Here is a 16,739-nt window from a genome sequence, read left to right on the forward strand (position 1 = left end):
GACCTTTTCTTGGCACAGAGCAGCGACTTCCTGAAGTCAGTGTGAGGTGTCCAATCAACCAGCGGAGTTAATGTAACAACAAAGTAGCTTATTGCCTTCAATCTATATTGTTGTATAATACCAAAACTAGAATCTTAATCTATCGTCAGGCTTTCGTGAGGTTAAACATGAAATGCTAATGCTAAAAGTGATGCTAGGTGTTTTCAGTATGAGCCCACTGTGTGTGTGTGTGTGTGTGTGTGTGTGTGTGTGTGTGTGAATGGACATGACTAATGGTGATCACCTGATCGGTTCTCTTGGCTTCGAAGCATCACTTCCTCCACACAGTCAGAGGGGAACCAGCCTGTGCGACCCCTGACCGTCCCCTCCCAGTACCCACCCTCGCCAACACTCAACACTAGAGGGGGGGCAGGAAAGAGCAGCATATCAGGAAAAGGCAACACAACATGCACGAACACTCACACTCACACATACAGATACCAATGAGAAATGAACCCACGCAAAAAGACAACATTGTACAGACAGAAAAAAATAATGCAGACAGACACAGACGGACATGCAAACCTCCTACATACTCACCAAGACATACATACCTGGCGACACCTTAGACTCACTCACAAACACACACATATTCATACCTGCAGACATTGAATACAAACATATATAGAGACCTTACACTCATGTTAGGACATGGCTATTTTACAAACTCATCTGAAGACACTTGGAACTGGCCTGGGTGTTGATCTGTCTCTGAGGATGATAGGACCCTCTTTACGGCTGGTGTTAAAGGAACAATTCACTCCAAAATCAAAAACACACATTTTTCCTCTTACCTGAAGTGCTATTTATCAATCTAGATTTTTTTGGTGTGAGTTGCCAAGTATTTGAGATATCACCCATAGAAATCACTGCCTTCTCTCAAATATAATGTAATTAGATGGAACTCGGCTTGTGGTGCTCAAAGCGCCAACAATACATTTGACAAACTCAACAGTGATGTCTCTTTCTAGAAATCATGACCTGGTTACCAAAGATAATCCACAAACCTTGTTGTGAGCAGTTTCATGTAGGAACTATTTTCATCCAGCAACTGTGTCACCGTAGGAAGCGTGCATCTACTCATGGATGAGAGGCTCATGCTTGTGACAGCATGAGATGTAAACTTTAATGACTGAGCTGTAACATTAGCTAGCTCAGCAGTAGATGTGCGCTTTCCTCTGCATGGTGATACAGCTGGCAGGCGTAGTTCAGTAAAAACAAAATGGTTCCTAAATGAAACTTCTCACAACAAAGTCTGTGGATTGTTGAGTAACTAGATTATGATTTCTAGAAAGAGACATTGCTGTTGAGTTTTTCAAACGTTTTTCTTTTTGAGCACCACAAGTCCTGGGCCATCTAGTTGTACTATGTTCGAGAGAGGGCAGACATCTCTACAGCCAATATCTACACTCACACCAAAACAATCTAGATTGATAAAGAGCACAACAGGTGAGAGGAATTTGGGGATGAACTGCCCCTTTAACGTGCATCTCCTGTCAGGCTTGAGTAAATAAAAAAAAAAATGAAAGTAATATTTTTGGTGTTGTTTCTCAATGCGAGCCAAGTCACTGTTTTCTCAAGAGATCCTTAGAGTAATAGTTTGACATTTTGGGAGATTTGTTTATTTGCTTTCTTGCTGGGAGTGACTTGAGAGGATTGATACCACTCTCATGTTAGAGGGTAATATCATTCTTCTCACCAAACTCTCAGCAAAAAAGTGAATTTCTAGTATGACGAACTCTTGATTAATCTTTGTACACTGGAAGTCAATCCATATGTAGTTTTTTGGTGGGAATGCTCTTAACATCTCTAGGCTTGAGAGAGTCTGGAACTGCATCCCAACACAGCTTTAGACCACTTTTACTGTTTTGGTTTCCTGGTCTGAACTTGTCGTGGATGGTTACGAGCCACATCCCCATATAACTTGAGAAATGAAACACAGAAAAGCTGTACCAGAGCTTAAAGGAGAGTGAGTATTGCAATTACATGAGTCAGGTGGCTATAAATAAAACGTCAATGGAATGCTCACATGACATCCTATGCCCTGTGTCTCTGGATGTGTAAGTAGGAAAGACGTTAGCCATAACACCTCAATAAGTCAATGGCATCAATAGGCTGTATCTATTTTGGATGATACTATTAGCTATAGTGTTGTGGTCAGTGGATATTTATCAGTGTAGTTCATGTCATGTAGATAAAGAAAATCCTCTTGTGATGCAGTATCTCACTTTGGGTCTAAAATATTTCTTCAGTTAGCTTAATGGTGTTAGCCTAAGAGCTGCTAATGAAACCTCAACTCTGGAACTGATAAATCCTGCAGTCAGCAGCTTACATATTATTAGGAACTTTCTGGGTCCATGCCAAAGCCCCAAACAAAGAGGGATTCTGTATGTGTAACCTTTGTTACATTTACATCTTTTAAATGTGTCTGTAATGTTGCTTTGTGTGTTTTTGAGTGTGCATTTAGTTCACTTTAACAAGTATATGTATGGGCATCAATGATGCCTGTCTGATTCATGTGGAGATTAGCCTAAACAGCATCACAAACACTGACACCCAACCAGACAGACACTTTGAATTTATGAGGAGGACAAAATGCAGTATTATGCTCAAGCACACACACACACACACACACACACACACACAAACACACACTGTGTATCATGACATGAAAATGCACATACTCACCTTTGACCCTGTCTCCCTTATTGAAGCTGATTTCTCGCTCTCCCTGTGCAGAGTGTGATCGAGTAGCTACAAAGACTCGTCCTGGGACAGCGCTGTAGAGGCGTCTCCGCTGTCCTGCAGTTTGTCCAGTTGCGCTGGTAGGGGCAGGTCTGGGTGGGAGACAGCAGAAGGTAGAGTTGATGATATGAGACTGAAGTTTAAAAATCAAAGCTTCCTATAGGCATGGCTGGCTAAATTACTGAATGCCATAACTACTTTTGTTTGTTTGTTTGTATTTGAGAGAAAGAAAGGGAAAGTGTCTGCCAAGCAGGCTACTACAGACTGGAAATTTGAGAATTTTGAAGACTTTGTCAGACAAAACGTTATAGCCAAGACAACCTAAACCAAGTCATGATCAAGACCAGTGTGTATCGAGACTGAGTTTAGACCAAGACTAGTTCAGTGTGAGTCCCACACTGCATGAATGTCTTACAATAAAAATGTGGAACATGAAAACCATAAGCACTCCTCAAATTGATCTGAAAGATCCACAATTCCATAAAATAAAGACTGAAAAAAGGAGTATTGTGTTAAAGGGATAGTGCATCTGTAGTGATCCAAGTGTCCTGAGCAGTAATTGAAACCACAAAATATCTCCATACTGCTCAGGACACTTGGATCACTACGGATGAGCAGTATGGAGATATTTTGTGGTTTCAATCATGTGTTTTTGGACGTTTGAATCTGGGGCGCCGTAAGCCTCCATGCGGTGGATTTGTGTTGCTACCCCCCCTCCCCTGGGATCTCCACAAGTGTTGTGAGGACTCTAAAACTTCACCTGAGCCTCCATCAGCATATGGGTGAGTAGATAATGGCAAAATTTTCATTTCTGGGTGCACTATAACTTTAACACAACACTCCTTTTTGCACAGGCAATTTAGTTAAATCCCTGTACTTGTGGTCATGACCAGTCTCGAAATAAAATCCAGAGTCCTCTTGTCTGAGACCAAGACATGACTGAGTAAAAATGCGGGTGAGTCCGAGACAAGACTGACACCTTCAAAAAGTGATCTTGAGACTAACCTGGAGTACTACAACACTGGTCAGTGAGTTCTCCAAAAATTTGTCTGAACATTTTAGGGTTCTGTATTAGGTCACGTTTTAAAGGTTTAATCGATGACCTCTGTAGGTCTGTAAACTTACTTAACAGATATTGAATTATCCTTATTTGATCTATTTAATTTTACTGTTTATATTTACAGGGACAGTGCACAATTAAAAAGTAATTGCAACAGAGTTACCTAGCAGCTAATTTGCATCTGCCGTCCCTGAGTGGTTAGACAAAAAAAAACCCATCAGAACAGCAAGTATACACCACATAAAACAAATAAAACAAGACAATACATAAAAGTCCATCAATGTGAGAAACTGTGAGTGTAACAGAGGTAATAATGTAACTTATTCTAAGTCAGACAGTGATTTTTGTGTTTTGTTTCTGAGAAATCTTAATTCTCCTAAAATCCTAATTACCTATTGCAACACAAAAAACATTTGGAGACTAAAGAAACCATGTGACTTAAACTTAAACATTTCATACCCAGGTAATTCACTTAAAAACATTATAAGGTCTCTTCTGGGACCTGCAGACATTCAGTAGAAGGTCTCAAAAGTACCTTAACCAGCCCAGATGTACCGACTGCACTTAGCAAAGTGGAAGAGAGATTCTTGAGCAGCAGCATCTTGCTCCTAGATGTCAGCCTTTGCCACTCACCCCTGTCTCCGACTCTGCCTGCTCCGGTCCTCCTTGTCTCCAATCCTTCCTCGGGACGGGGAACGCGTCCTCGCCCCTCTGGGACTGCTGGAGCTCCGAAGGGTTCCTGTATGCTTGTAGCCCTGAGAGAGACATATGTCATTTCATTAAAGATGTTTATGACCACAGAATATATATATATTCATTTTTAAATTTATATCCATGTGTATGATCATTTCATAATATTGTAGCTGCATACAATATTCTGTGAATGATACTGTATTACCATTATTTGAAATTTGATAACTAGTTTAACTAACATGAGGGGATTTTCTATTGTGCTATTCATTTATTTTTAACTACTGTGTCTTTTACTACGTTAATGTGACAATTTCATATTTTTTCTGACTTCCATAGCTACAATTAAATTACAAAAACTCACCTAATGCCATTGATTTTTGTACTCGTAATGTTAACAGAAACATTTGTAAAATGATAGTAATGATAGTTTTATTCCGTGATGCTTGTTTATGGGGTATCACTCATCATGATCACTCATCTATCAGATGCTAAGTGAAATACATGTACATGGATGGCTTTTGTGAAGAAAGATATAAGTTGCTGCAATGAGTTCTGTTCACCACTAGAGGTTGATAAAGGTCATCCATTACATTGTTTAATGTCCCTCCTAATTGTATAATTTGTATATGAATTATTGGGTTGTAGCTGCTCAAGCCTCCACCTGTGCAATGGAAATATTCATTACCTGGGTATTAACCATTTCCCCAAGCTGTCAGGTTAAAGGTCAATCATACTGAAATGCAAGTTAGTAAAAAACATTCAATACTTTGTTTAGATGACTTCTGAAGAAGTCAATAAAACTCAACAGCAGTTTAAACGTAAGAGTTAAAATCTACAACATTATGTAAGTTATTTTTGTACCACAATCAATATGTGTGTAGGTGGTAATTGGGGAGTGACTCTGAAGTCTTTTGAGAGGTCAAAAGTTCCAGAACACTTATGAAATGGACCTTGAGGTGAGTTTGTTTTTCCACGGTCAACATGAGTGAGAAGTTCTGGACGTGCTCGGGATCATGGACGGCTTTAAGATGTACATTTCCATGGCAACTTAGTTATTCAATCTGCCCGCAAGGACTGTGTGATTCATTTGAAAGCTAATAAATGGACTGAGATTCATCTTCTTCATCTTCTAACCGCTTCATCCTCTTGAGGGTCGCGGGGGGGCTGGAGCCTATCCCAGCTACATCGGGCGAGAGGCAGGGTACACCCTGGACAAGTTGCCAGACTATCGCAGGGCTGACACATAGAGACAAACAACCATTCACACTCACATTCACACCTACGGACAATTTTAGAGTTATCAATTAACCTAGTCCCCAATCTGCATGTCTTTGGACTGTGGGAGGAAGCCGGAGTGCCCGGAGAGAACCCACACTGACACGGGGAGAACATTCAAACTCCTCCCACGCCCGGGATTGAACCGGCAACCCTCTTGCTGTGAGGCGAGAGTGCTAACCACCACACCACCGTGCCGCCCTGGACTGAGATTATGTTGTGCTGTTTCCAGTGTAAGGAATTTTAATTTTGAACCTCATTTTTCAGAGAGAGAGAGACACACACACACATACACACACACCTGTACAGAGACGATGTTGGTCCCTGGGGCGTTCGGCACCGCCATCCAGTCTGGCAGGTTCATGCTGCTGTCACTGTTGGCCCGGAGGAAGGGATGAGGGTGGGGTATCGCCAGTGTTCGGGCGCTCTCCCGCCTCTGGGGGGCGTACTTTGGAGACTCCACAAAAGGAACTGGAAGGTGAGAGGAGGCAGGAAAGAGTAAGAGACCACAGGTGAGCATAACATCAGTTTACTTTGTCACTTACTTTACATCCTCATGATCTACATACCTATCCAAACTTTTTTTCTTTATCATTTCAATTCCAACATGCTGTTGAGTTCTAAATGCTGCTAAAGTATATTCCTTATACAATACTTTTGTTTTTTTCATGGCTGCTTTCTTAAGTTAACAAAATGTCTGACATTATGGGATGTTTACATCTCCAAACTGGCATGCAAATTTCAGACCAGACCTCAGCTACTTACCCACATCTGTATCCCTGTGGTTTTTGATAATTTCTCCGAGCTCAAAATGACCAGACACGACAGCCACCTGATAAAAACACACATATACTTGTTTTGGATGCAGTTATATGGCAAATAAATGCACAAAATGTAAGGGTGGAAAAAACAGTTTGCTTTTTCTCTTGTAATTAAAGAAGCTAGTGTTATGGGTGCTTTTACGAACAGGATCTTCTTCCGTATTTTCAAAATGGCCCCACTTTGTAGGTGCTCCATATTTGCACCTCTAGTGGGCAAATTCACAAGTGATCAAAATCAAGAGTGGCTGTGGCATGCATAAAATCAAATTTACACGGGATGTAGATTTGCTGTCGCCTTGATAAAGAATAATACAGCCAAAACATGTTGAGACCAAATTTTTGTATTCTTTCCACCGTTGCACAAATGCTTTTGACCTTTTTTTTTTTTTTTTTTAAATAAACTACACAGGTCAGCACACAATCTGGCCAATTTCAATGCTGTCTCCCTGTTGTCTCCTCTCATTTTCTCTCTCGCACGCACACAAACACAACAGATTGTCTCAGCTGGCTTTTTCTGCACTGACAGAGTTAATATATCCAGATTAAGGGGTCACACACAACCCTGCCACCTGGGACCTCTGTGCGTGCATCACAGCACAATAATGGTTTAAAGTGAAATAGGCCCTGGCACTTTCTGCTACGTTAACTTAATAAGACACTAAACCATACAACCACCCAACATGCATAATTACCCAGCCAGGCACTCAGCCATTACCTGAAAGGGGGTCTGACCATTGTTGTTCTTCACGTCTTTATTTGCTCCCCGGTAGAGCAGAATTCGTGAACAGCTTTCCTGCAACAAATAACACTGATTAATGTACATTGATGGTAAACTATAAATTATGTAATCACTGCGTAATGTAGAAACGCATGTAATCTGTTATTATGTATGCAATGCTTTTAGGAAGCACATTCTTCTTTTGACTTAATGTGCATTTTCTTGTGCTTTAATGTTAATGCAAATGTGTTGAATATTAAATATTCTATGAAACATGCCACACCCACCAATCGCATCACTGCACAGACGGAAGCATGCATCTACTCATGGATGAGAGGCCATGGTCGTGACAATATGAGATGCAAATATTAATGAAATCCTCCTCAGCTGGACTGTAATGTTAGCTAGCTCAGTGGTGCTATGTGAGCTAGCAGTAGATGCACGCTTCCTTCTGCATGGTAATACGGTTGGCAGGTGCAGTTCAGTAGAAAGAAAATAGTTCCTACATGAAACTGCTCACAACAAGGTCTGTGGATTATCTTGAGTAACCAGGTCATGACTTCTGGAAAGAAACATTGCTGTTGAGTTTTTGTATTTATTTTTTTTGGCACTTTAAGCATTAAAAGCCCAGTGCCCTCTAGTTACGTTATATTCAAAAGAAGGCAGACATCTCTACAGCCGATATCTCCAACACTCGGCAACTCACACCAAAACACTCTAGGTTGGTTATTAGCACTAAATGTAAGAGGTAAAATATGCTTTTTGATTTGGGGGTGAACTGTCCCTTTAAAAGAAAAACGAAAGAAAGTTATGTAAAAATTAAAAGCTGTCAAAATCATAAACCAGTTTGTTGACAAGAAGTTTATAATATACAACGTCATTCATACTTTATCTTTAGGTAAAATAAAAAATATGCAGAAGAGACATATTTCAGTTGAAATTCAGGACTGGAGGTGTTTCAAGGTTCAGGATGCTGAACCCACTTAAAGCATGTGCTCTATAGAAGCTGACATTTCATCTCTCTGAAAAGAGTGTCTACCTTGTTGTATAAAGCACAGATGTGCAAGGCAGTGTTTCCAGAGGCATTCTGGGAGGAAGAATCCGCCCCGTAGAAGAGGAGGTGCTCCAGATGCTGCGAGTTACCATTCTGACAGGCCTGAGAGAGGACAAACAGATTGTGGCGGAGCGATGGAGAGAGCGAGAGAGAGGGCAGGTAGAGTTTGTTAAGGAGGTGAAAATACAAGATGTACCGGAGAGTAAAGAAAAGGACGAATTCATGTGGTTGTTTAATAAAGAGAACAGAGAGGCGGAGAGGCAAACAAGGATGAAGAACAAACAGTGACACAGGGAGAGGAACAAGGTGACAGTTATTAAGTGACACCACATTTAATTAACGCCACCTCCAAACTCAGGGGGCGAGAAAACAGAGAGAGCAGAAGTGAGATCCAATAACAGTAATTGTACATATATCATCATATGGACACACACCTACAGCAACATCATTCACTGGAAATCAAACCCTTTACATGCTATTATTACTGAGTCATAGGTGACTTATTATCATTTATTCCATGGCTACATTAAATGCGGATTTCAGAATAGCTGGCAGCCTTCCACTGCAATCACACATCAGGAGGCTTTGAACTTATTTTAGGCCAATAACTTAGCAATAGATGTAAATCAATTCTGTGGGGAATGGATATTACACTGCAGGTTATCATAGCAACACTACTTCTGTTTTATGCCGAGTTACCAGTTAACTCACTGGTGGACTACAATATTCCGATCCTCTGCCTTTTTACAAATGAGGTACTCTCTGACTAAAACATGGAATATGCCACTGTAATTCGGATTTTAATAGCATTCTTTGGACTCAGCACATTTGGAACATGTGTCTCTTTGGGGTTTTTACTGCAGTTTGCAGCGCACACCCTGTGGCCTGTTTACAGTCAGCTCTGTGAGTTGTCATGGATATGTTGTACATAAACCAACCAGCCAAACTGTTTGCAAGGCTGGGATAGAGATGCATGCCCCCCAAAAAACCCATTTTTTCTGGTTGGAAGGAGAAACACACCAACTGTTGAACATTATGAAAGACTTAGATATCAACAGCTTATATCTTCCATATTTTGATGCGATAAAAGACATGTTTGGGCATGTTAATCAGAGTATGCATGGCTGCATGTAAAAGAGAGTATTAGTAGAAAATTCATTTTCATTAGTCATGTTAACAACTTAGTAGGAATATTGTCTTTTTCGGAATACGGGCAAAAGCCTGAATATTCTGTGCATGTAAACGTAGTCCTTGAAGTGCAATATCATTAACATTAGTAGCCTACAAATGACTGGCTGCTTCAGTATTATATGCAGTATGTTCAAATGAATCTGAAAAAACTCAACAGGGCCTCAAAGCTGATTCAAACCTGCCAAATACAAACACTGAATATTTCTATTTTAGGGGGCCATGGGAAAATCCAAATTTAAAGATACAGATTTTCAGTAAAGGAAATGCAGGCTTCTGGTGGATCTAATAAAAAAATATATATATTTAGGCCTAGAGTCAAAACTCACTCAACACACACAGACAAAATAAGATGGAGGCCACGAGGACAGCTGAGGAGACAGATACCGATGAAGTGTGCGTGATCACACTGAGACAAAGAGGCTGATACCTTTTATTTTCCTGTCCACTTCACTGCTGGAATATAAGGCCACAGAAGCAGGGTGGGTGGGATGAAGGGTGAAAGGTGTCCGAGATAAAAGATGAGAGGTGCAGTGTTTCATGGCATGAATGGTTTTTGACGTAGACACAGATGCTGTACATACGCAGACACTGGAACACAGAGTACACTGGTGCATTACAAATAGGATGCACACTTGTGCAAGACAAACAACAGAACCTGAAACTAACACCTCCAGGCAGGACTTTTTTTCTGGTGCTGTCAGACCAAAACCCCCAAATAGACACAAATTAGGACACTGACCCCATTAGATTGAAAGATTTTGCCCAAAGCACCCCCCCCCCAAAAAGGTTTTGCTGTTTAGTATTAAGTATAGAATTAACTGCATACACAGAATATGGGAGATTATACACAACAGAATGAAACCTGTCTTTAAACACTTTCTGTATTTGCATTCATCTAAAATCTCTGGAAATTCCATTCAAAGATCCCTGAAATCTTAAGGGGCCCAATAATGCACCCACTCGTACCTGATGTGTCTCATCCCAGCCGTTCTCGTCCCTGATGCCCAGTTTGGCGCGGTGGAAAAGCAGTGTTTCGCAGCAGGAGGTGTCCCCCCCTGTCAGCACAGTGTGGTAGAGCGGTGTCAGCCCTCGCCGGTCCTTATAGTCTGGAGAGGCACCCAGAGACAGCAGGACCTGCAGGAAGACACAGCACAGAAGATAAACCTGATACAGGCCATTCTCAAGTACTGGCAGCAATGACAACAGTAAAAGAGTATCAAAAAGTTTGCAATTATTACTATGCGGTAAAATAGTCAAGACTTTTATTAGCAGATAATATTACAAAATAGGCAGCAAAGAAAAATATCTTATGGTGGTTTCCAACTTCAAGTTGAAGAATATTCATGGAATTTAAAATCAGCTTGGGAGCACATAGCCAGGGGTTCAGAGAGGTCATCAAAACCTCAGGTTGGAGAGCATTATGTATTCAATCAGAGTCTGCAGTGAATCTTTATGCGGTTTAGCAGCTGTTTCTTTCCTTTGTGGGAAACATGGACTCTGACAATGTAACACATGCAATTATCTCCCCCTGAATGAGTTCTCTCCTCTACAGGTACCATCTTCTTAGCAATTTGGGAGCTGAAGTTCTGGACAAATGCCTAAAATGTAAATGTGCTAACACCTTTAAACCAGGCAATCTGAATTTTAATGTCATTTTTTCTCTCTGGTTGAATAAAATGAAGAATTTTTCTTTGCATTTTGTGTGTGGGTGGGTGTGGATTGCTGCGTGGGAGGGTCTGTTTATTCTGTCCTCAGCTTGTTTACTTAGACAGTAACACAAATGAAGACTGAAGACTGCATCAGTTTCAGGGCAGGTATCCATCTTGCAGATACATACGCTGGTGTAGGTTGGATTTTCTCCTTTTATGGCATAGCAATGAAAACACATTACTTGTGATTAGATAACTGCATTTTTGCATAAGGACAAGAACGTGTGTGAACGTTTACCAGCAGGGCTGTATGGCGGTGGCCTCGCACAGCTTTGTGTAACGGTGTGAGTCCATCTTTGGCGCGGAAGTCAATGTGAGCCCCTCCCTCCACCAGGACCCGGATGGCCTCACCTCCACCCGGCTCACACTGCACCGCCAGGGACAGGGGGGTCTCTGGCGGACACACACATACACACAGATTCAAATAGAGTTTTTAATGGTCAGAGGGTTTGGTTTGAAAGTCAAATTATTTGGAGGGCGCTGGCCAGATTGTTTGCTCCCAGGGGGCCGACTGAATACTCAGTGGGAAAACAATAAATCTCAACTATTTACACTCAAACTCTTCTTTACTTGCTTTGAGGTCATGGTCTTGAACACCTGCAGCGTTCTCCTTGATGGTTAGACAAAAAAAACAACAACAATCACCTGTCCACCTCTCTTGTCTTCATTCTTTTATGCTTAAAAAGAGACATTCAGGTGTCAGATGCACGGCAGTAAATCAGAGTTCTGTTGACTGTAGCTAATGTGTTTATGTTACTGCACAGTTCGCTTTATTCAAGACTCTGTGGAGTTTTCTTGTAAACAAATTATGTTTATGTTCCTTGTTTCTTGCCAGAACATATTCTGTGTGTCCTTGAGATCTAACAAACATGTTGAATTTCCTTCTTCACAAAAAATGTGCAAAGCCGAATAACACAACATTCATTTTGCACACAGCCCACGTTAACAAATACATCCATGGTACACGGTTGTAAAAACATTGCTTCATAGGGCTATTAGGGATGAAATGTCCACTTCTTTAAATAAAGCCATGTTAGTGCCCCATTTCTGTGGTTTGGCACAGCAAATGTGTTTCGTGCTAGATACAGATGACAGCATGTAATTAAGTGCAGTAGTTGAGTAGATGTACTTAGTTACTTTCCATTACTGGGGATAATGTTTACCATGTTGACCATCATAGTTTTATTACGTCAACATCTGTTAATTAGCACAAAAGGCAAAGTACAGCAGAGGCTGACGGACAAAATTTAGTGCTGGACAAATTGAGACTTTGACCAGATGGTGAGAAGTCAGAGGATTACCAAGGCGATTACAATTTATTGTGAGGGGAATATGCATATCCATGTCAAATTTCATAACAGCTTGACGGCTGACATTTTACTAAAAACCACAAATACCTGCTCATGGTGGTGCTAAAAGAAAAAGTTCAGGCTGATGTACTGAGGTATCATAAATAGTGAGGATCTAGACCTGGTTCCAGATCTGAAAACAGAAAAAAGTTGCTAAAGGCTTCTTCAAAAAAACAGATTTAATAGAAATTGAATTCTTCCTCTTCTTCCAGTTGTTTTATACTTAAATCCCACCATTCTAGCTGGAATTTATAAATGAAACAGGTTTTATTCTCAGGTTACTCGACTGCACACTCCTGAGACAATTCAGCCAGCTGTTAAGTTTCCTGCAAATGTTAAAATTCACCTCTACTAAAATGTCAGGAAATTTAAAGCTTCTCTATAGATTTAACTCTCAAGATTTGTTTCATACCTGTAGCAATGTTAGCTTCTAAGTAAATGCTAAAGCTGTGATTCCTAACGATACATGAATACTTTGCCAGTTATGCCAACTTATAATGAAGCAACAACGAAAATCAATAAAACAATGTCAAAATAAGAGCAATGCTGTGTCACAACACTTTCAGCCTCACTTAACACACTTCAACTAATTCAACAAGAAACTTCAATGGCACCTGGAAGAATAAAAGCATTCAAAGTGTTCTCAGCGAAAACAGGGTATGAGTGCTGGCTTCCATAGCGACAAGAGAGTTTTTGGCAAAAAGGAAAACGACTGAGGGGCTTTTCATCCTCGAACAGCTTCTGTAGAGCTCAGGTACAAATAATTTGGGGGAATGTTTTCGCTGCACTTCCTCTGAAGTTGCCATGTCGGGACGACTCAGGGAATGCCCATTAAACGGTTCCCTTGGCAGAGATGGAAGTGAGCCCCCACTGACAGGAGCCACGCTGAATATGGCAGAATCATTTTATGTCCTATTAAAGGCACTCAGTGTGAGCCTTCTGCTGGGTGGGGAGGCATGAAGAAAGAGTTTCAGAGAGACAGGCAGGTCAAATGCAGAAAGTGTGGTGGGGATATCTTCGTCCCAGGACCACAGAGCAGAGTGTTTTTCTAAAGGGCTTTTGATTACCTCTTTGCCCTGCACAGGCCTTATATCTAAGACCTAATATTGAGTGGATTAACTGTCAGAACACCTTGACACGACCTCACAGTCAATTAAGAAGAGGAAGCCATATAAAGAAATGAAAATGAGTGACTTTTGATGTTTTAAATCTAGGTTAATAGAGCAAAATAATTCATTTAATACAATTAATTAATTGTATTATCTATATTTAGAATGATCAAATCATTTTCTGCACTTGGTTCCACCATATTTTGTTGGCATTATGATGGTTTAGTACAGAAGCATAAAATCCAGGGTGTAGCATCAAACCTTGATGTCCAAAGTAGCAATAACCACCTTAAGTAACATTTTCAGGTCTAAGATGCATGCAGTGTGTCTTTCCCATATGATGTGAGCGGAGCATGTAGGTGAGGGGGCTTCATCAGGGCTCTCTGTTGCCCCCCGGTGTTCAGAAGTGGAAGTGTGTTTCACACCTTTGACGACAGGCTGCATTTTGTGTTGTGACACATTTCTCCCTCAACGGCTGGAGTGACACAGAGCAACACACCCAAACTGTAAATGAGCCGTCTGCTGCTCCCCCCAAGCACTAACAGGATCTGGGAAAAGACACCAAATTGTGAACAGCACTGGCCCAGATCCTTGACAAAGTGGTAGGCCAACATACTGCAGAGCTGAGGGCAGAAAACGGAGGGAGAGAGACGGGCAGAGCCACAGGTCACAAAGCTGCTGGCCGCAAGTGTGCTAAGTTAGCTGAGAGAGATGGTTAACTGCTTGTTGAATCTCAAATACGTGTTCATATGGCTGAGGGAGAATAATTCAATAAATGAGAAAGAGACAGATGAAGGCAAAGATTTACTGATATGTGGGTGTGCAGATGGATGGATGTACAGTGTATATGGATGGATGAGATGAGCTGTAGCAAGTGAAATCAGTAACACCATTAACTTCAACCTTATTCTTGTTTTAAGCCTTTTTATTCATCTCATGAATGTGATGATTTTGATGTGTCAGAGTGTAATTGTTATGGGTAGATGATAGAGAGCACTCTGTGGATGAAGTGGATGGACCTGAGGAAAATGCTAAATAACAGAGGGGAAGTGAGAGTTCCTCAGGCTCCGAGGCACTCCTTACCACCGGTGTCAGCATCCTGGTAGTTGGGATCAAGACCTTTGTCTAAGAACTTGCTCATCTTGTCCACAGCGCTGGTTTGGATGTAATCCATGAATTTCTTCAGGCTGGCCTGCATGCAGAAATAAACATTCAGCTGTATTATGCTGTGTGACCTGCTACATTATCGCCGATGATTGGTCGGCGCTTTACCACATCACTGGAGCACAAAAACAGTTGAGGCCAACTCAACTTTGATTTCTAGCTCGTCCTGCCTGTCCTCAGCAGCAAGTGTCGATGTCAGGTTGTAGTTTCGTGTCACCAGCTCTGATTAACCCTTTGGGGTCAAGGGTATAATTGGCTGTTTCTGACTACTTTTGATTTTAACTGTTTACCTTGCCTTGTTTGGTGTCATTTTTTTCAGCACAACCTCACCTTTGTGACTTTATGGTTATTTTCTCATTTTGACATACTGTATTAACACATTGAACCTAAAATCACACAAAAAACACCACAAATAGGAAAGGGGGTGTCATGTTTTTTTTTGCTTGCAAGCCCTTTCTGTTTGCGAGCACATTCCTTAGAATAGCCCGTGTTTACCGTTGTGACGACAATATTCAGGAAAAAGCATGGTGTAAATTATTTATCATAAGTCTGGTTTTACTTGGCCTATCAACACAATTTAAAACTGGTATATAGTTTGAAGTTTGCACTTTCGCCACAAGATGAAACGGAGACTCAGCGAGGCTGCGTCTTGTGTCATCTTAAATCAATCATGTCATTTGGACACACTGGCACATTCATGGACTCCAGAGGGTTAAAAATGACTTTTAGCTTGTTTCTGTGTTGCTCATACTGTGAACACAGCATTCAAAAGGAAATATACACAGATACACATGCAGAAATGCATGTATGCATACACTCACACTGACATGCATACTGTACAGGACTGATTTAAGCTAACTAACTTTGTGCCACTACATTTATATGATTGAAGCATGCAGCTGAAACCCTTCAGATATCCGACACTAAGACAAAGGGGTTACATACCTTAGTGTGCAGTTTGGCCAGTTGCTTCTCATCCAGATTGGTCTGTTTGTACACCCTGGTCTTGTATCGAAACTAAACCCCAGAGAAAAGAGGAGAAAAGATATGAAGAGTTAATCCTAACACAGAGGGCGTTTGTCCTTAATTCTCTTAGCTTTTGGCATAGATCCACAAAATGGGGCCTGCAGATTTATTGTAGAAGAGGAGCTTTATCTGGTTTGCTATACAAACCCCCTCTTCCACTCCACTGAAGACAAGAAATGTAAAAGAAATGGTCTTGCTTTACAGCAGTTTAAAGACGGTTTAGAGCCTCCACTGGGTCATAATACAGCATGAAAAGAAGGTGACTGCACAGACTGGATAAGAGATTAGCAGGTGTTGCACTAAACAGAGCAGGGAAGCTGAACAGTTCTGGGACATTTCTCGAAGAAGTGTGTATGAAACTTCATTCATAAACCAGTGGTTTTTTTTATATCCAGGTATAACCTTAGATAACACTAGGAACATTCACAGTAGATGTAGTCATAACTGCCTTTAAGAGCTGCTGCTTTTATTTTTTTATCACTTCAGTCATTTGGGATCTGGATGCACAATATAAGAAGTTGTAGAGAAAACCTTAGACACATGATGGGAGGCAAAAATCTGATGGTAAAAACACACAAAACAATCATAATCTACTGCATTGTTTTTATATATCGTGTAAAGCATGACTGATTGGTCCAAAATCACCTACAGAGTACGACAAATGGCTGATAGGCTAATTTAGAAGAAAAGAAAGCCACCACATTGGATTCTGATTTTGACCATTGCATTGTTGAGTAACACTGACATCTTGAGGACATGAAGGCTACGTCACTTCTCTATTGTGTA

At 40.9% G+C, this 16,739-nt stretch overlaps 1 protein-coding gene across 1 annotated transcript in view; it reads right to left on the minus strand.

Moving 5' to 3' along the window:
- Positions 1-16,739, minus strand: part of shank1 (SH3 and multiple ankyrin repeat domains 1) — a 99,176-nt gene that overhangs the window by 36,352 nt on the left and 46,085 nt on the right. Inside the window, exons 4-14 of the mRNA XM_049561711.1 lie at positions 15,873-15,944; positions 14,847-14,955; positions 11,544-11,698; positions 10,563-10,730; positions 8,391-8,507; positions 7,349-7,426; positions 6,578-6,644; positions 6,114-6,283; positions 4,478-4,599; positions 2,728-2,876; positions 284-397 (exon numbers count right to left, since the gene is read on the minus strand). Of these exons, the coding sequence (XP_049417668.1) occupies positions 284-397; positions 2,728-2,876; positions 4,478-4,599; positions 6,114-6,283; positions 6,578-6,644; positions 7,349-7,426; positions 8,391-8,507; positions 10,563-10,730; positions 11,544-11,698; positions 14,847-14,955; positions 15,873-15,944 (1,321 nt within the window). The remainder of the gene's footprint in view (positions 1-283; positions 398-2,727; positions 2,877-4,477; positions 4,600-6,113; positions 6,284-6,577; positions 6,645-7,348; positions 7,427-8,390; positions 8,508-10,562; positions 10,731-11,543; positions 11,699-14,846; positions 14,956-15,872; positions 15,945-16,739) is intronic.

Source organism: Epinephelus fuscoguttatus, linkage group LG19 (assembly GCF_011397635.1).
Source record: "Epinephelus fuscoguttatus linkage group LG19, E.fuscoguttatus.final_Chr_v1".
In the NCBI taxonomy this organism is placed as follows: domain Eukaryota; kingdom Metazoa; phylum Chordata; class Actinopteri; order Perciformes; family Serranidae; genus Epinephelus; species Epinephelus fuscoguttatus.